Genomic DNA, 20141 nt, shown 5'->3' with positions numbered 1-20141 from the left:
TATGCCAAGCTAGGGACCAAAATCAGGACTTTGCACATGCTAGGCAAGCCCTCCACCAGGTGATCTATGCACATGAAAGGTACATTTATTGACACCTGGGGAGAATGCCCTTTTGTTTTTTGCCTTCACTGCCTTCTTAGATAGATACCTTCCTTGCCCTAATTCACATGTAAATAGCTGACTTACCAGAGATTAGCTGGGGGTCCAACGGGCATTCCTCAGGACTGATCCAGACTCCAGTTTCTAGCACCCTTCAGCCCAGTTCTCATACAGCTTGTGGGCTCCTCTGTGACTGAACAAAATTCCCCAGGTTTACATGCCTAAGCCCAAATTTCAGCTACGAGTGTAAGCATTGCAGGGGCCATGGGGTGAATTCCAAACGGTTTTCAAATCTGTGTATAGAAGATAAAGCTCCCTTTCTATATACATGTGTACACAGAAGATAAAGTCCTGCCAACATTTTAAAATTCAAAGTCAGTAAGATATGGTGAAGAGGAAGGTCTGGCGGGTAGTTCAGTGTCGCCCTTGCTCAGAGCCTGTCGCACTGTTGTGTTGCTTGCCTTCTTGCTACTTGTCTTCAGGTGAGATGGCAGCTAACAGTCCTCTGTCCAGATGCAGTCTGGGTGGGGACCGATGTCTCCAGAATTAAAAAATTGATTTCCTGTTGATGACTGTCAGTTAACAGTTCCTGGTGTGTAGCCAGATGGCCCAAATCCACTGAAAACGCTATTTACCCTACACCCTGGACTAGTAATTTCACTTCTCCATTAGAGAATCACATGGGAATCAAATAAGTAGATTATTTCTATATTTGTACAGTTCAGCCCTTCACTCTTCATATCCTCACCCTCTCAAGAGTGCAGAATGTCTGCAGCTGTGCCCGTCATTGTGCCCGTGTTCCAGATGTAGAGGAGGAAGGATGGCAGCTGTGCCCGTCATTGTGCCCGTGTTCCAGATGTAGAGGAGGAAGGATGGCAGCTGGCTCTCTTTCTGTGTTTTCCCCAGTAGGACTATTTTTTTTTTCAAAACTTAACTCCTTCAAATACACCTGGATACAAAAAGGTCAGGGGTCCTCTTGCCTCTGCCGTGGGAAGACAGTGGAAGAAGGACGAGAAGTGGAGTTGGTTCTGGGAAGCATGGCACCTGGGATCTAGGATAGGTATTCCCCTAGCTAGCAGAGGCAGAGAGCCCTTCCAGGAAAAAAGGCACCTCTCGGGGCAACGAGGCCACACAAGATTTAAGCAAATCCCCCTTTCCTTTTATAATAAAGGAGAGCCAGGTGTAAATTACTCAGTTAACTAAAAGTCACACAGCTCTCATGTAACTTAGCAATTAGATCACATCTGTCAGGAGGCCCTTCTTAGTAGCGGTCCATCAGAACCTGCTACCCGGATTAGATTGCATTCAATTACACAGTTTACTGATTTGCTAGTCCTCCAGCCCTCCTTTGAGAAGGCTGCTGAGCATGGTCATTGCTGCTAGTGGTGTTGAGCAGGCTTCATAGGTCAGTTGTGTGAAATCAGCATCTATGACAACAGGAGACGCTTCCTAGAACCCACGGATTAGCTGTACCTGTGCATTTGGGATGCTATGACAACCCGCTGATTAGCTGTACCTGTGCATTTGGGATGCTACTACAACCTGCAGCTTAGCTGTACCTGTGCATCTGGAGTCACAAGACGTCAACAAGATCTGGAAGTTTTCTAGGTTCCTCCTTACTGTCTGTGAAGAAGACTGAGACCTGCGGGAGCCCCTGACCTGCTAGGGGTTGTGGCTGGGGAACTGATAACCCTAGAACCCAGATATTTTCACTCTTGTCTGAAGAAAGGACCAACAGAAGAGACGAAACTGTCAAACAGCTGTAAGGAAGCTTGCTTCCGTCTCTCTGAGTTGGTTTTATCAAATATAAGATGGGACCGATGGTGTCCAGTTCACCAGGTTAGTTGAAGAATTAAATGAATTCACTGAGATATATCAGATAAAAGAAGGACCACTTAGACTCATGGCAAATTATAGATATTTTTGCTATTCCTTCCTTTGATCACTATGGCCGCTGGCATCATTTTTATTAGTACCGCTCTTGCTACAGCTGCTTCAATTATTTATACTTCTTGTTGTTATTTGCTTCTTAAATTGCTCTAGGAATATGTGGAACTGAAATTAATTACATTCTGTTACATTCATTTTAACACTTTTATTCATCTAATGTATTTTTATTGCATTTACATACTCACATAGTATTTATGTCTTTATGGCCATATTTCAAGGAATGCAATACTATTCGATTGTATTATTTTTATTTTGGCACCAGAAAGATGGCTCAGAGGGTAAAGTGCTTACTGTACACGTTTGACCTGTGAATTCCATCCCAAGAACCCATGTAAAACTGGAAGAAGAAAACCAAATCCATGACGTCGTCCTCTGACCTCACACATATTGTAAGACCTGCTTGTACCTCTCTCCCAACACACACATTATCCTCACATCCAATAATAATAAATTTAAAACATTTTTATGTAAACTTTACATATTCCATGAACAACTACAACGTGTATTTGGCATCGTCCCATAAATTCTGGGTTATGTAGGCCCAAGCATCCCTCCTTTTTGCTAAACCCGGTCTTCAGGTCTGGCAGGCAGATGCTGTCAGAGACAGGGACAGAGGCGCACAAAGCAAATTGCTACTTTAAGTCTTAAATGTATGGCTTGTGGAAACCACATTGGGGGTGTAACTTTCCCCAGCCCACGTGTCAGTTTGGGGACTACAGAACCAACACGGAGCACAGGAGGGAGGAGCAGAAAGCCTGCAGTGTGTGGCTGGCAAAATAAAAGACGGGTCTTCTGCACTGGCCCAGACTGCCTGGCAGGCGTCAGAGGTGGCCGGAAGTAGGAGATAATCCACCAGTCCCCAGCATTCTTTGTTACTACTTTAGGGTCTTCCTTAAACAACCACAATTCACATACACACTTGAGCAAGTAATTCTGTTAGTTACAAATGTTTCTGTTGATGGTTCCCCAAACCTTTAACTCCAGCACTTGGGAGGCAGAGGCAGGTGGATCTCTGTGAGTTCGGGGCCAAAATAGACAAACAAAAAAAGAAAACAAAAATCAAAACAAACAAACAAAACAAATGTTACAAACTTCAAATCTCTAAAAATATTGCTAAGGATGGTAACTTTCCAAATTCCTTAATGACTATTTAGAGCCCCCGCTATGTGCCGGTCTCTGAAGAATTGCTAGTTTCTTTCAAAATGTTTAATACCGGGGACGTACATGTGTCCCAGGCTGGCGGACTCTGAATTCTGAGCATCCTTCCTCCACCGACCGAGTACTGGATGGAAGCCATGTGACACCACACTGAGGAGCCAGCTCAAGGCGCTGCGCCAATCAGGAAAGGGCCCTACCAGTGGGTCCACATCTTCAGCCCTTTCTTTCTTTGTTTTTAAAATTACGTTCATATTTTTACTTTGTATGCGTGCCAGATGAGAAGGGTACCAACACAGAGGCAAAGGACAGCTCACGGCCATGCTTTCTCCTTCCACCACGAGAGTCCTGCGGATGAAACTCAGCTTGCCAGGCTTGGCAGCAGGCACCTCTACCCACTGAGCCACCTCACTGGGCACCCCACCTCCCAGCCCTTCGCTTCTCCTCGCAGTGGGAGGCTCGTTGTCATTTTTCTTCATTCGGATCCTCAGGAGAACGCTGGGCTTCGGACTGATCACCTACCCTCCCTTTCTAGTACAGAGCCATGAGACTACAGGGCTGGGGCTCTGTTTCTATTTGCTCAGGAAATTGCGAGCAAGTGTGTGTTATTTACTGAGTCCACAGCTCTGTCTTTCAGCCCTGCCTATGCAGTTAATATTTCTTGTGCTTTGTATGTCCCTACACGTGCTTCCACTCCCTCTCTCTCGACTTTTTTTTGGCTTGCTTTATATCACTTAAAAACTTTTTCTGAGATGAGTCGAGAAATGCATACACAAATAGTTTCCTTTTGTTTTCCACCAGGAATCGACTTAAAGCCTCCAGAGAGGTAGAATCTGTGGACCTTCCAAACTGCCACTTGATTAAAGGAATCGGTACGTATGGGAAGACTCTTGCTGGCGGTGGTGCTGGTGCCTTTGCTGCCCATCAGCAATGATTAGGACAGCTAATCCAATCAATAGGGACCCCGTACCTATTCCTTTTGATCTTAGATTTTTTTTGTATTTCTTCTTTCTTAGACTATTATGAATATGCTTATAGATTGATTTCTGGTTCCTTCTTTAAATTGCGTTGGTACAGTTAAAACTTACATGCCCTCTGCAGTCTATGTTCTGATATCTCAATGGTAAACCAGTGGTGGGAATTTGGAAGGAAGTTATATTCTACTTAGGTAGGAGTACTATTGATCTTGTTCCCCATCCTGTCACCAGCATCGGGTCTTCTCCCTGGTGACAGCTGATGCTTGCTACTATTTAGTGGAAACAACACCAGCAACAGTGCTAGTTTCTTCTCTGTTGCTGTGAAGAGACATCGTGACCTAGGCAACCCATAAGAGAAAACATCTAATTAGGGGCTTGCTTACAGTTTCAAAACATTAGTTTGTGGCCACTATGGGTCAGGAGTGCAGAAGCAGGCAGACAGACATGTCCCTGCAGCAGTAGCTGAGAACTCACATCTCCTCTACAGTTTGCAGGCAGAAAGCCTGGACCTGCTTCTGAAACCTCAAAACCCACCCTTAGTGACACACCTCCTCCAACCAAACCACACCTCAAACTCCTTCTCCAACTGGCAAACCTGTGGGAGCCGTTCTCATTCAGGCCACCAGAAGCAGGAACAACAAACCCTTGTTATTTAATCTTCCTAGCTGTGAACACAGAAGGGAGAGCAAGTAATCAGGGTGAGTCCTGCCCTCCTGACATTTTGTAGGGTGTGGCATGGTGTCTCAGGGGCAGCTTGTGTCATCAGCAGACAACGAGGGACCTGCACAGACAGGGTGGGCCTCTCCGCCTTCTCTGTAGTTTCTTCCAGGGCACAGTCCCTGTGTTGTTGGTTTTTACCTTTGCCATCTACCAAAGTCCCCAGCAGTTAGTAGATTCTTAGTAATTGCTATTAACTTATCAACAGGTGATAAAAATGCTGGGTTTTCTAAAAGGTGCGATTAGAGGTAGGGAGATGTCAGGAGACCTGGCTTCCGCTCTGGTCCTGCTACTCTGCAGCATGAGCATGGGAAGCTTGACCTTCCTGTTAGCTACTTATAAAGTTGAAGGTTTTTAGACTTTAAAACTTTTTTTTTTTTGAATACACTAAGAGCATGGAAGTCAGTAACATGGTTTCCTTTCCAGCCTTTATAAGACAGCTTTAACCATGGGAGACACAGTTGGATTTTTTAAATGCAAATTAAAATCTATCTTACACAAAGCCAATAACACCATTAAATAAGTTCTGAATATTTCCAAGTGAGAGTTTTTCACTCAACACTATGCTGTGACGACTTCTATCCACTCAATCGCCTCCCTTTTCAGCAGCTGAACACTACTGTCTGTGAGAAGTTCACATAAACATTACATGTTCAAACGCAATCTAAAATGGCAAATAAATCTACAACAAACTTCATTTTTTTTCCCACAGAGGTAGCCCTAGACTTAGACTTTTTATTCTCCCATAGACTTAGCGCACAGACAGGCAAATATATACATGACTATCGTCACAAATGGCATCTTAATGAGCTGCCGTCCTTCCTGCTTTACTCTACTTGTTCCTGAATGGTGTGAGCCATGAACCGGAACGTGTACGTCTATCTCTCAGGTGTGCGCAGGTGTCTACGTGTGCAGGTGTGTGTGTGTGTGTTCCTTCTCACGCTTGGCACTCCCCTTCACAGGTGCCTGCGTGTGCAGATGCAGGTGGGCATTTGTATGTAGAGTACAGGACAACTCAGCTAATATTTCTCAGATTCTGTCCACCTTGTGTGTCTGCACTTTGTCTGGAGACAGGATCCCTCATTTGCCCAGCCAGGATCAAACTCAGATCTTTTTGTCTGCAAGGCAGGCACCTTCTCCACTGAGCTACCATCCCAGTCCTACCTCAGCATTTCTCTTGTTGTTGCTGTTTTGTTGATTTGGTTTTGTGGGTTTTTTTTTTTTGTTGTTGTTGTTGTTCGTTTTTGTTTAAGATATAGTCACTATAGGCCTGGCTAGCTTGGAACACACCGGATAGACCAGGCTGGCCTCTTGTTTGAGTATTTCCATGTCTATGATTTATTTGATTCTCCTTTTAAATGTACATTTGGCATATTGTAAAACTTTTTGTTTCTTTAAAATTTTAAAAGATATGTGTAGTAAAATGTAGAGTTCATCATTCTTGATATCTGCAGTGTAAAATTCAGTAATGTCAAATATATTTTCATTACTAGCAAGCTTATTCTGTATGCCAGGCTAAGCTGGAACTGACTTTGTAGCTCAGGCTGACCTTAAATTCATAAAAATCTTTCTGGACTGCGTAGTTGTGGTACACGCCTTTTATCCCAGGACTTGGGAGGCAGAGGCAGGTGGATCTCAGTGAGTTCAAGGCCATCTTGGTCTACAGAGCAAGTTCCAGGACAAAAAAAAATCCTTCTGCTTCTGCCTCAAAAGCGCTGGTATGGGTTCCCATATTGAACGTTAAGGTTAAAAATTGGTCTATTGTATTGGTTGCTAATTATAATCTCTTACCTATAAGTTCCTGTCCAGATTATAGAGCGTTTCCTAGGGGAATCCCGTCTTAATTTAACAAAGGAATTCCCCAGACTTCTTCAGGAACAGGAAAGGGCTTCCCCATCTTTAGAATCTATCTTCCTGCAGCTTTGGCTTGTACCTCCTAATAAAAATATGTTCAGCTTTTTTCTCGGCTCTTTGTATGTCTTCTTCTTTTGATAAATGTTTATCAAAAAATTGCCCATTTTTCAGTTGGATTTTGCATTTTGGTGTTTGGTTTGGTCTCGGTTTTCTGAGTTCTTTATGCACTCTGCATGCTAACTCTTTTTTTTTTTTTGGATGAACACCTGATGCACATGTCCTCCTTTTCTTTGGATTTTCTCTTCACCCTACCTTGAAGGGTTCCCTGCACAAATCAGTGATCACTGTTGCTCTTGTGTTTGTATATCTGTGAAAATATACTTAACAGAAAGACTTCTGTCTTTAGGAAATGTTTCAAGTTCTGGTAATCATCACTGAATTACCATCAAGTTGACAAAATTAATAATGCTACAGATTTATAACCACACTAAGTCCAAACAGCATTTATAGTAAGTTCACATTCTCCATGTCACCAAAGAGTTTCTCAGCAGGTGTGCTGCTGCTGGCCCCGTGTTCTTGATTCTTTCCCATGACTTCCGGCCCCCTTTCCTCATTGCTGTCTTTGTATTTTCCTAGTCCTACTTCCTTCTCCCTGCACTGGATAGTTTTCATGGGACTTCTTCTTCTTACTATCACCGAGACAGACTTAGAATCAGAAGCAAGGCTGACTTGATTTCTCCTAGATAATACAGCCAGTTTTGGAACTGAAGGTTTTGTGGAGTTTCAAATAATCCAGCAACTTACTTTATTTTGCCTGACAAGAATGAGAGAGGGGGAGAGGGGAGGGGAGGAGAGGAGAGAAGAGAGAGAGGCTCAGAATTGGTCTGGCAAGAGCCAAGAGACATCTATGAAGAGTGTTGGACAGGAGCGGAAGGCTGGATCACTGAACTCTTTGGTTATTTTTGCTCTTGAGTTAATAATTGTCACATTATTAAACAGCCCTTGGCTCTGTGAAGGCCACCTTCTGTGATTTTCAGTCTCAGAAAAGATAATAGGGCACAATCAGACACATTACTGGACAAACTGCCAAGTATGTTCGTGTTACAGCTCGCTGAAACGAAGCGTGACTCTGAGGAAAACAAGCCAGTAGCATTTGTATTCCGAATAGGCGTCTGTCTGTGTGTTGTGACCTTTATGTTGTGATGTGTGTGAGCTGCTGTCTGGAACCGGAGAAAAGGGGGAAGTATGTCACCTATGCCCCGCTCCTGAAGTGTTTAATGCCTCCGAGGCTCTTCAGAAGCCAGCAGAGCGGAGACGATAAGCAGTTAGAAGCGCATTTGGGATACATTTTTGGATCTAATTACAATTGTGCTTTTTTTTCTCCATTCTGTTTTGCTCTTGCCCTGTAGTTAGAACACACCATATGAACATTTGCTGAGTGCCATGTTAGCAATGTGTGATGGTTACTAAAACTTCTGTGTATAAATATTGACAGCAGTTGTTTATCCAGTAATCTTTGATTACAAGGAATAAATGTGCTGGACCAAGATCCCCATGTACACAAAAGCACTTTTAGTGGTAGGCACAAGGGTAAGGATGAACTATCTGGGGAAACATTAGTAGTTGTGCACTTGACACTAATCTGTTCAAGTGGAAACTCCTTCCTGCTAATGCTCTATCCCCATAACACACACACACACACACACACACACACACACACACACACACACTACAATGTTACCTTCATCATCACTGGAAATGAACTCTTTGTAACTCTTAAGTGTTTTGGATGTATATCTATCATATATCTTATCATAATGTCTTTTTGTCGTAGTAATAGGTGTTGACTATGAACCATGCCAGACGCACATCTCACTGCATTTTAAATTCCTCCTGGTCTGTCTTATAGGCAAGCTTCCACATACTGACAATTTAGTGCAATTCCAGTATCTACATAGTAAAAGATAATGCCAGGAACTGGTTAGGTTGAGCTTAGATTAAGATTCGAAACAATTAGCCGGGCGGTGGTGGCACACACCTTTAATCCCATCCCAGCACTCCCAGAGGCAGGCAGATCTCTGTGAGTTCGAGACCAGCCTGGTCTACAGAGCTAGTTCCAGGACAGGCTCCAAAGCCACAGAGAAACCCTGTCTCGAAAATCCAAAAAAAAAAAAAAAAAAGATTCAAAACAATTTTATTTTGCAAAAACTAGACATTCAGAGTTATAAACTAAGACAAAATTTTTTTCTTGTTTAAAAAAAATTGTTTATTTTTATTTCATGTACATTGATGTCTTGCCATGTGTGTTGGGTTCCCTAGAACTGGAATTACAGATAGTTGTTAACCGCCATGTGGATGCTGGGAATTGAACCCAAGTCCTCTGGAAGAGCAGTCAGTGCTCTTAACCACGGAGCCAACTCTCTAACTCAAGACAAAGTTTCTAATCTCTCAATTACCGCACCTCCTTCTCTTCCATTTTGGGTTTAGAGCTTTTACCATCTACTCCACAATCTACATATGTAAAAATTAGACAAGTAAGTCCAAGCCAATGAAACGCAGATTTATGTTTCCTTTTTTCTTTAGTATGACACCTAAGAACCTGAGAGCCAAGGAGTCTAGATAATTATGCAGATATTGTAAATTCTGTTTTTGATGTATTATATTTTTTTCTGAGGGATTGGCATTTTGTACCAGAGTATTGAATCAAAAATTTAGAAAGAGGGAGGCTGTGGTACATAGGCCTGTCATTCTGAAACTTGCGAAGCGAGACAGGAGGAACACCATAAATGTAAGGCTACCTTGGTTTAGTTTGAAAAGTTCAGACTAAATTGAGTTACAAAAGTGGAACATAATAATGATAATAACAATAATACTAGGCAGGCTACAGTAATACAGATATACCCTTTTTGTTTTATTAAGGCCTATGTAGCTGTCAGAAAGTTACAGTGACTAAAGAGGTTTGTTTTGATTTTTCTATTACATTGTCTAGGAAAGGGCTTGGAGTGATCAGGTGGCTGCTTTTCATGTCAACATTCAGGAGCAAATGTTAATGATGTAATAAAACTGTCCCCAACATATCACCTACATTTTTGTACAAGATTACAAACTAACTCCTTTGTTGGCATTTCAATTCGGGAAAGGGTAGGAAAGAAGAATGTACACAGATTGTTTTAAATCTCATTTTGCCCAATAGCTGTGGATATCCTTTATCCTTGTGCCCTGCTGATTTGAACTTAAACACGTGGTCTTCAATGCCAGCAAACAGTTGTGGAGCTGTGTTGCAGGTGTCTGTTGCTAAGAGGGGAGCAGGAGAGAGTGTGGGATCCTAACACCAGCGGCCTTCTCTGACACAGGTAAACAGTGGCCGTAGGAAGAGGGATCCAAAGCCAGATGTGCTGATTGAGAGGAACCCCTAGACAAAGGCCTTTAAAGGGGGCTTTAATGAAAGCTTCAAGATTTGAAATTGATGATGATTTCAGTAAAAGACATGAAAGCAAACACCCAAATATGGTGTTGTCCGTGACTGAATTTACAAAGTGAAATCTATTTTATTTATTTATTTACTTCTTTATTATTAATTGATCACTGTGTGGAAGTCAGAGGACAACTTTGGGTCCCAGGACTAAAACTCAGATAGTTAGGTTGTGTGGCAAGCTCTGCCCTTTGAGTGATCTTGCTGCCCAAGTGTGTTTAGGGGAAACCAGCCTATGGTTCTAACGGAAAGTTTACTCACTAATAAGCTGCTTCTTGTAGGTCATACCAAAGGACTCCAATCCCACCTTCCCAGTTGGAGACACTGATTGATTGATTTATAATTTGCTTAACCTTTCACAGGCTCCTTCTTCTTATAGAAAATATGAGAAAGTGATACTGCTTCTCCGTGTTCTGAAATTATGGAAATGACTTACAAAGAGCGCATCGTTCGTAAGCACTGAATTACATTAGCGGCTATCACTGCAGAAAGGAGAAAGCTCTTTCCCGCGGCAATGATTTCACTTGGAGTCACGGAAGGGGTGATGGGAGCTGATAAAAACTCCTGAGATATTAGCTATAGACATGAGCATGGGCAAGATGATCTCGAAAATATTCCCAAAAAACAAGACACAAAATTCAGTTTCCTCACTGGAGTGAGACCATAGGATTAAACGCAGGGGGAAAGGTACAATGTGGCTAAATGGAAGTATCTTTTAAATTTGTCTTATTAGTTATTAATACATTACTGGTATTTGTAGAAAATTGTATCCTTATCTTGTTATTGAATTATTTGTTCTTTTCCTTATATGTGCATTTAGTTTGGGGGTTGGTGGTTGAACAGCCCCCCCGAATTCCAGGCATGAATCTTTTTACAAGGCTCTATCTGTAGCCTTTAGAAAGTTTGAAAGGCAGGAGTAAAGTAGGAAACAAAACTTGCTCATCCTTCTTCCACTCAGGCAACAGTGGTGATGTTCTTGTCATCCTTTTTATAAGTGTGAATATGTACACGAAATTAAATTTTCTTAAATGACTTTCAGGGGGGAAATTAATTGAATTTCTTCTACCTGGTCCCAGAAAAAAAATCCTTAGACTGGAATTGTGTGCATGTATGTGTTTGTCTCTGTGCACCTTTGTGGACCACCTTTGGGCAATGATAGATAACTCCCAAACTGAATTAAACATGTTAGAGTCTCTTTTCTTTCTTTCAACTCCAGCATGGGCTTCCTAGATAACAGTTAGAACATAGCATGTCATGTCAGAGATGAACATAGCAGAATGTCTGGTGATTCTTAGATATCGGGGCTTATCACAGACCCTTGCATGGATCTTCTGCAAAACCAGGGTCGGCTTGTTACAGACCAGTTCTCATCTGCAATGTAAACATGACTTTTTTTTTCAATGCACAGAACTTAAGCAGGTTCATAGACTCTCTGGAGCCCATCTGTGGCCCTCAGGGACCCAGGATCCCCTCCTCACAGCTAGAACATGCTTAAGCATCTTTTTCTAAGACTTCCTTCTGAGGACCCAACAGGGGGTCCCTGTTATAAACGTGCTCCGTGTTCTCAATTATGTTTTCCTTTCCTGTTCTATGATCAAGTAAGGGATACTAGGGGGGAAAAAACCAACCTATGGGCAGAGTCATGAATCAAAACCAGGATGGTGGCATAAATGCTTTTGGTTTCAACAGCCTAGAAATTTTCTCAGGAATAAATAACCTTTGGAGTGGTCTTCAGGAGGAAGATTGGATCTTGTAGACTGAAAGAATGTGTCATGATTTGGCTTAATAAAAGGAGTTTTTAAACCTTTTCTTGTGTTTAGATCTCTATTGTCTATCTGCGAAATGTGTATAAGTAGGCAGTGAGGATTGTCTTCTGGCTAATTCTTTGCTGTGCTGTGTGGAGGATACTGTACACATTCAATAGCAATCAATAGTAACTGTAGCCTGGCCCAGAGACTCAAGTCAGAAGCTGGAGTGGGCATGGGTCCATGGTACTTTTCATTAATTTTATTTTGCTAGTTTTTCTTTAAATTTTAAGATTAAATTGAAAGTTCTATTGCTTATGAAAACAAATAACCACAGTCTCTTTTCCATTTTTTTTTTTGAGAGGGAATATGTAATCCCAGGTGTTTTCTCTCTGTTAATGAGAAAAATGTCTTTTTGCTTCAGACTGAATGAGCAGAGAGGGGAACAGGAGATTTGCATGGTTAAATGACTGTGGGTTCTTCCTTGTGGAAGTAATATTCCCCTGTTGTCAATTACTTCTATTCAGACATCTGGATGTTTACCCTACAAGTGTGCAGATGTCAACTTGTTCTGTATCGAACTAGGAAATGTGGTGATAACTTGACTTTGATTTGAGTAAACATAAAATATCTAGCATTTAAAGTCAGAAGTTCACTGTGAGAGAGGGTTTAGACTGACATTTATTAAAAACAATAGTGCCTTGGAAAAGAAATTAGAACCATCCCTGAAGAAATAGACACTCGGAGAAAGTAAACAAAGCCACAGTTCTGCTATCTCAAGTCAACGGCAGTGTTTGGTGATGGCATTTATCTTCTTGAACTTGCAGAAACTGGAGCTGAGGACATTGATGTTCTTCCCAATGGGCTGGCTTTCTTTAGTGTGGTGAGTACCATCTTCTCGTCCCAATGGGCTGGCTTTCTTTAGTGTGGTGAGTACCATCTTCTCGTCCCAATGGGCTGGCTTTCTTTAGTGTGGTGAGTACCATCTTCTCGTCCCACACACCGTTGGGGACAGACTGGGTCAATCATTTCCGCCCATAGACTAAAAACAGATGTTAAATTCCTTACCTCCCAAAGTAAATCCTGATAAAAAGACAGGTCAGTCTGGGCTGAAAAAAGTCCTTAAGCTTTTCTGAGTGTAGAGTTGAAGACCTTGTTAACTGACCAATTGCCTTTTGTCTCCCTGATGCACAGCCTGGTCTACAGAGCGAGCTCCAGAATGGCCGTGGCTACACAGAGAAACCCTTCCTTGAAAAAATAAAAATAAAACCTATCTTTAAAGCAGAGGAATACTGGAGTAGTTGAAGGCATTCCTGTAGTTACAAAAAGATATCACCCTCTCGCAGTGCTGTGGCTGCTGGAGGCACATTACTGTTGAGAGGCATAAGTGAAGGGAGAGGATTATTAACTGCTGACATAGGCTTGGTGTAAAGTCCTACACAGCTGTGGATTATTCTGCTTATTAGGCCAGCCAGTGTGAAACTAGGCAATCATGGACAGATGTCAAAAATTAAGAATTTCTTCTGATGTCCGTTTTTGTGTGTAACATGAGTCTTTGTGTTTTCATTGTGCCCTTTAATTTACATAAAATATAACCACACTGCATGATAATCTGAGCACAATAGTGAATTCACATATGGTTTATTATCACAGTAAGGCTTCCTTTAAGAATAGGACTCTGCATTTTATACTTAGCCAGATAACCCAGATAATATCTGCAAACTCGTAAAAGCTGTTAATACAATAGTCACTCAATTAAAAGTTTCAAGTGAACTGAAAACAAGAGGAGTCCCCAGAAATCAACAGCAAGCACCATTCTTTTTTGAGGTGAGTGGGGGGAATGTCTTGGAACTCACTCTGTGGACCAGGATGGCCTCACACTCACAGAGATCCACCTGCCTCTGCCTTCCCAGCCCTGGGATTAACAATGTGCACTACCATAGTCCCTAGCAAGCACCACTCCTAACAGTAAAATATGAACCACGTTCCTATTAATGTTCAAGAGGGTAGAAAACTGTTGTGCCCCCAAACTATCACCAGTCACCTGGGACACCTAATGACCTAATACAATAAGAAGAAGAAATGAGAAGTGGACCGAAAATCCAAACATGGTCATGATTTTCAGATAATTTGAGGCTCTGTTTTTTATTTAAATGACCCAGAGAGTCAACTAACAAGACTGCCAGTAATTGTAGAAGAATTAGGCTCAAAATGAATAAATAAAATGCCAAGTCTTTCTCCATACTATACCAAAGACCAAGTCATTAACTGTACTCCACCAAGACACAGGTACTCACGGGGTGATTAAGGGTTGGTGTGTTAGGTGGGGGACGTTGGTACCAGAATACATAAGAGCCATCAAAAGAACAAACTAGAGAGTGCACTAACAGACCAGTATAAAAATGGTGGTCCAGGACAGGGCAAAGGAGACACTATGGATTGATTGATTTGCCATGCTTCAGGTGCTGGGATCCAGCAGGAAATAGGAGAGAGTCCTGGCTTACGTTTCTACCATTCTGGTCAAGACGAGACAAAGAGATGGGGCAGTGGAGGGTGATGGTTCTGGTGCATTTGGCATCACGCTGGCATTTGGGGTTGGAGATGAGCTATGTCCTGTTAAGGACACTGCCCAGAATTCAGGTAGATTAGAGTGCTAATCTCGCCCATCTGGTGAGAAGAGACTTGTTCACGGCAAGAACAGTACACAAGACCTGAGAACTGGGTGCCCAATCCGTGTGGAGGACAGTGGTAATCACTTCACCTCCTATATACTTCTCTCTGGCCCCATGCAATGCGACCTATTACGTAGTACTTACATCAGCTTTAAAATGTATGCATGCTGGTGACACCAGGAGGGGGAATGGAGGAAAGTGAGCTAGGGGGAGGGGGAGGCCAATACTGTACTTGGAGGCTGCCTCGCTAGAAATGTGACCTCTGGGACAGATATAAAAAAACTGAGGGGTGGAGCCCTGCATCTTGGAAGGAAGCATTCTCAGGCAGTGAGTCTGGGAGTAAACTCTAAGTGAGAACATCCTTGCTTGTTAACGAGGGTCAGGAAGCCTGGATGAGATGAGAGATGGTCATGGGAGCCTGGGAGGGTGAGATAGGCCTGCCATACAAGGCCTTCAAACCATTCTAAGATCCTTTCTTGGAACCAGACTGAGGTAGGAAGCATTTCGACTGAAGGTTTGTCATAGTCCGCCACAGTATAGATGCAGAGGGAACACAGATGTCAGGGAAGCAAAGGCAGAGGCAAAAGAGCTATTTTCCTGATTCTGAAATGTCAGTGGGGTAGCCATGGAAAGCAGAGTAAACTACCAATCTCTGCATGAAGGGTTGTCCTTTAAAGGTAATGCCAACAGGTTACCTTTTCGTAACCTTTTGTTTTGCTGACCTATGGTCTGCTCTGCTCAAACCTTCCCGCCTCCTGCAGAGAGCAGGCCTGGGCTGTGATGGGTTTCACAGTTTGTATCTGCTCTCCTGACCCTCAGTTCTGCCTGGAATGGCTTAGTCCATCGCCCGTTTTATGGCTCTTCAAGAGAACAGAACTGAAGTATCTGTCCGAGCTCAACAAAATTGCTTGTTGTTCACCTCTCCAGCCCCCATTATCATTTGTCCTTTTGTTCTGTTTCCTTTGTGCTCCTAACTGTCCACCCCACCTTTTTCGTGTATCTGTGACTCTATGCCACCAACCTTAGCTAAGGGTTCTGCTCGCCATCCATGTGCGGTACATACCTAATTCAGGGAGGTGCCTACGCCTTTTTGTTTTATTCTTCCTCCCACTCTTTCCAAAGGGCCTCAAGTTTCCTGGGCTCCACAGTTTTGCACCAGATAAGCCCGGAGGAATACTGATGATGGATCTCAAGGAAGAAAAACCCAGGGCACTGGAATTAAGAATCAGCTGGGGCTTCGATTTGGCTTCATTTAACCCGCATGGCATTAGCACTTTCATAGATGATGGTAAGAGCTATGAACTACCAAGGTGAAGAAACACACACTGCTTCATCGAAGCTGTGAAAATAACTTTGAAGTACACACACACACACACACACACACACCACATATGCACACACACCACAATACACATACACACACACCACACACATATAAACACACAAATATAATAAATATAATAACCCCCCCCCACACACATACACACACATATAATAGCACACACACACACACACACACACAAACACACCACACACGAAGGGGACAATGCTCTAACGAAACAAGCCCATGTCTCCCTAGCAGCTCCTTGTTCACAAGTCTCTTAAGTTGTCAGTACATCATGCTGCGTTTTGAAATGTCTAGCAGTTAACAACCAAAAGAATGTTTAGATTTCCTGACCTTTTCATATACCTGTGACCACTGAATTAAAAAGAGCTGTATTTCCGATTGAGCCTATGAACACATTATGCATGAATTCTGTATATAGAGTGGGGACCCCCTCCTTCTTAAAGATCAGGAGACCAGTGATCAGAATTAAGGCCAGGCCAATGTCAGAAGGACAGCAAGGAAAATGATCCAGTAGGGTAACGGAAATCTTGTGCCTTCAACCTTCCCATGCCCACGGTATTCAAGTGTCACTGCCTGCCCATGGGTCCTATGTCTATGTCTTCCAAACTAACTAGTTCTGCTCCTTCCATCCTTTAGATGACACAGTTTATCTCTTTGTTGTGAACCACCCAGAATTCAAGAATACAGTGGAAATTTTTAAATTTGAAGAAGAAGAAAATTCTCTGTTGCACCTGAAGACAATTAAACATGAGCTCCTTCCAAGGTGCTTTCCTTTTGTCCTTCTCATTTGTCTGTTTATCTCTGATGTGTGTGTGTGTGTGTGTGTGTGTGTGTGTGCCTGCACGCGCATGCGAGGACCAGAGGACAGCCTTGGGTGTCATTTCACAGGAGTTATCTGCCTTGTTTTTGAGACAGTCTTTCATTGCCCGTGGTTTATGCCTAGTAAAATAAGCTGGGTGGCCAGGGAGCCCCAGGGATGCTGTTTCCACCCACCCTGGAACTGTAAGCATGTGCTACAACATCTGGCTTTTCTCCATGACTTGTGAGGATTGAGCTCATCTCCTCAAGCAATCATGGCAGTGTCTCTGCTCCCTGCTATCTTCTCATCCCCTATTGCTGACATTTCCAGACACTCATTATTTTGGGTGATTTGTCTTTTGTAAGGGCTCGTCTACATTAGCTAATACACAATATAGAATCTAACATATGATATCTTATATGTAGTTTGGGAGTTTATAAATGTTGATGTGTATTAAGAAGGTTAAGCATTTCCAAACTGAAATCCAAAGTCTGGGATGCCCTGTGGTTTGACTCTTTTTGAGCCATGATGCTACAGGCAGAAATTCCACAACATGACATTTTCTTCCATATATATGTTAAAGCATTGTGTGGTTCCGCGTCCAAAACCCGCACAGTATCAGGCAGTTAGCATTCTAGCCTGGAAGGTAATAGATTCAAGAGACCTCAGCCCTTGCTGAGAATCTATTGGCAGTTAGTCCTTGGGGGAGGGGTGTGACCCCTCATAGATTGACCATGCTCCAGTGGATGGTCCCACACTCCTGGCATACAGACAGCACTAATTGGCTTCAGTGGGTTTTAAAAAATAAAATAAATAAGAGAACATATATTTTGGGAGAGAGACATTGTGGGGATTGAGGTCCAAGAAGGAGATAGTAAGCATTGATATAATCAACATAGACTGTAAAAATATATGCCATTCTCAAAGAAAGAAACTAATATAGATAGAGGGTTAGAGGGGAGGGGAGCAGAGAAAACATGCATAGCTCAATAAAATCAATAGAAAGATGAAAAAAGAAACTAATATATATATATAATATTATAAAATTAAGGTCTATGTGAAATGTAAATGAATTTCATGTTTAGACTTGGGTGTCATCCACAAGAGAGATCTCATTATGTCTGCAAATATCAAAAAATCAGAAATACTTCTAGTCTCCCAAGGATTTTAGATAAAGGCCCCTCAACATCTCTGTCTCCGTCTCTTTCCCTACCTCTCTGTCTCCGTCGTGCGTGCGTGCTTGTCTGTGTGTGTCTGTCTGTGTGTGTGTGTGTATGTGTGTGTGCACGAATGTTTCCATGTAGGTAAGGGAAAGTATAGCCGATGCCACCTTTTAGAATGATTAGTGTTCCGAATGAACTCCCTGGAGAAATGATGAAACTCCAGACTTCAGGTGTCTCTCTTCAAGCCCAGTCTGAGAACAGAAGATAAACCCTGCCACTTTTCAAGACTGTCACCCTCATCTCAAATCCTGTCCTTCCCCTGAGTAGTCTGCTTCTCTTCAGTGGGACTCACATGCTTTCTACAAGGCACACTCAGGGGGTTCGTGGTTGGTGTGGGCTAATGCCTCTGCAGAATTGAGTGTCCGAGTTGGGAGTGGTGACTCCCAAAATGACACTGATGGAGAGTGTGAAGGAAGGGGACCCGTGAACTCCTGCTCAGCTTGCACTAGACTCCTGATTTAAATTTAAACATGATAGATATTTCTTAATCTTTACTTCCCTTTCTAGGTTATAAGCACGCAGCATCCAGCCATTCTTCCGCAAACGCACACCATATAAACAGGAGTATGATTACTAGTCAGGCTGGGTCTAATTTTTTTTCAAAAACGAAAAGAAAAGATACCTTCCTTGTAGCTCTGTATTTTTCATTTGACAGAGAAGAAAGCAGCTTTTCCAGAAATTTTTGCATAAGATAATTGGAATTTCAATTTAATGACGCCCATGCCTAACTGGTTGGAAACGGTAATTGTTTTTAGCATATCAATCTCCCTCCTGAGGCACTGTTCTCTGACTAGTTCCTCATCTGTCCCTCTGCAAGTGTTTATTGGATGTCTGTTCATTGCCGGCTTGGCAGCTTTGCGAGGCAGGTAGAAATTGAACAGTCAACCTTAGTTTGACTAATGACTAAACAAGGGGCCTCGGGAAAGTCCAGCAGCGGAAGAAATGAGGGTGGGATAGATGTGACTGACAGCCTACTGACAGTCCCGGCCTGTGCAGCTCTGTCTTCATAGGCAGTTGCTAAAACTGTAATGTTCGTGTCAGAAAACATGCACACACCTGTAATACTAGGAACCCAAGGTTTTTCTCAGCTACACTGTGAGTTCCAAGCCAGCCTGACCTACCGGGGAAGAACACTTCCTTCCTTCCTTCCTTCCTTCCTTCCTTCCTTCCTTCCTTCCTCCCATCCCCTCCCTCCCCTCCCTTCTTCCTCTTCCTCTTCCTCTTCTTCTCCTTCTCCTTTTCCTCCTCCTTCTCCTTGTCCTCCTCTTCCTCCTTCTTTTTTTTGAAATAGAGTCTCAGTGTGTGGGGGGGGGGGCTGAGCTTGAACTCAAGTTCCTTTTTCTTCTACTTCTCAAGTTCTGAGATTACGTGTGTGCCCCTGCACCTGGCTAGATATTTTCCTTCTATAAAGCATCCTGCCATTACTGCCAAAGGGCTTGTCCTCTCGTTGCCGTGTACTGTATGGTATTGCTCCCTTGTCGTCACCATAGCGCATTGCCTGTGGCTCTAGATCACATCTACTGGACCATCGCCCTGTGATTATAGCTTTCCTTCTCTTAGGAAACCCCTCCCCCAATTGTAGGACAGCCCTCTCATCTGTGCTTTTGGTTTCCTCCCCCATGCTATTTTTCTCTTTCAGTGTGAATGACATCATAGCGGTTGGGCCAGCCCACTTCTATGCCACCAATGACCACTATTTCTCCGATCCTTTCTTGAAGTATTTGGAGACATACTTGAACCTACACTGGGCAAATGTTGTCTACTACAGTCCCGATGAAGTGAAATTGGTGGCAGAAGGATTCGACTCAGCCAATGGGATCAATATTTCACCTGACAAAAAGTACAGCTCCTTCCGCAGTATCCTCACTTCTCCTAAATAAACTGTCCTGATAAACCAATCCCTTAGGTTCCAATATATCCTTTTTAATTTTATACGTAGCAATATAGTTTTCATATTAAATAACACTAGAGAAGAATGACTTGATGTTTTAAATAGAAGACAAAAGGAAAATTTTCAGGTTTTAAAACTCCTTCAAAACAAACTTTCTAACTAATTAATGTCATTCTACTGACTATATTATTCTATCATAAGGACAATTCTAAACTGGTTTAACCATTTTCTTGTTGATG

The 20141-nt window shown here is 42.6% G+C and overlaps 1 protein-coding gene across 1 annotated transcript in view; it reads left to right on the top strand.

The window, feature by feature from the left end:
- The window catches only part of Pon2 (paraoxonase 2), a 31533-nt gene that overhangs the window by 8746 nt on the left and 2646 nt on the right, over nucleotides 1-20141 (top strand). Inside the window, exons 2-6 of the mRNA XM_041675548.1 lie at nucleotides 4006-4076; nucleotides 12797-12852; nucleotides 15764-15929; nucleotides 16626-16752; nucleotides 19651-19851. Of these exons, the coding sequence (XP_041531482.1) occupies nucleotides 4006-4076; nucleotides 12797-12852; nucleotides 15764-15929; nucleotides 16626-16752; nucleotides 19651-19851 (621 nt within the window). The remainder of the gene's footprint in view (nucleotides 1-4005; nucleotides 4077-12796; nucleotides 12853-15763; nucleotides 15930-16625; nucleotides 16753-19650; nucleotides 19852-20141) is intronic.

This window comes from Microtus oregoni, unplaced genomic scaffold (genome assembly GCF_018167655.1).
Source record: "Microtus oregoni isolate MIOR12 unplaced genomic scaffold, Mior012 000026F_ref0000081, whole genome shotgun sequence".
NCBI lineage: Eukaryota > Metazoa > Chordata > Mammalia > Rodentia > Cricetidae > Microtus > Microtus oregoni.
Note: the sequence above shows the minus strand (reverse complement) of the source record. Positions and strands in the feature narration are given on the sequence as shown.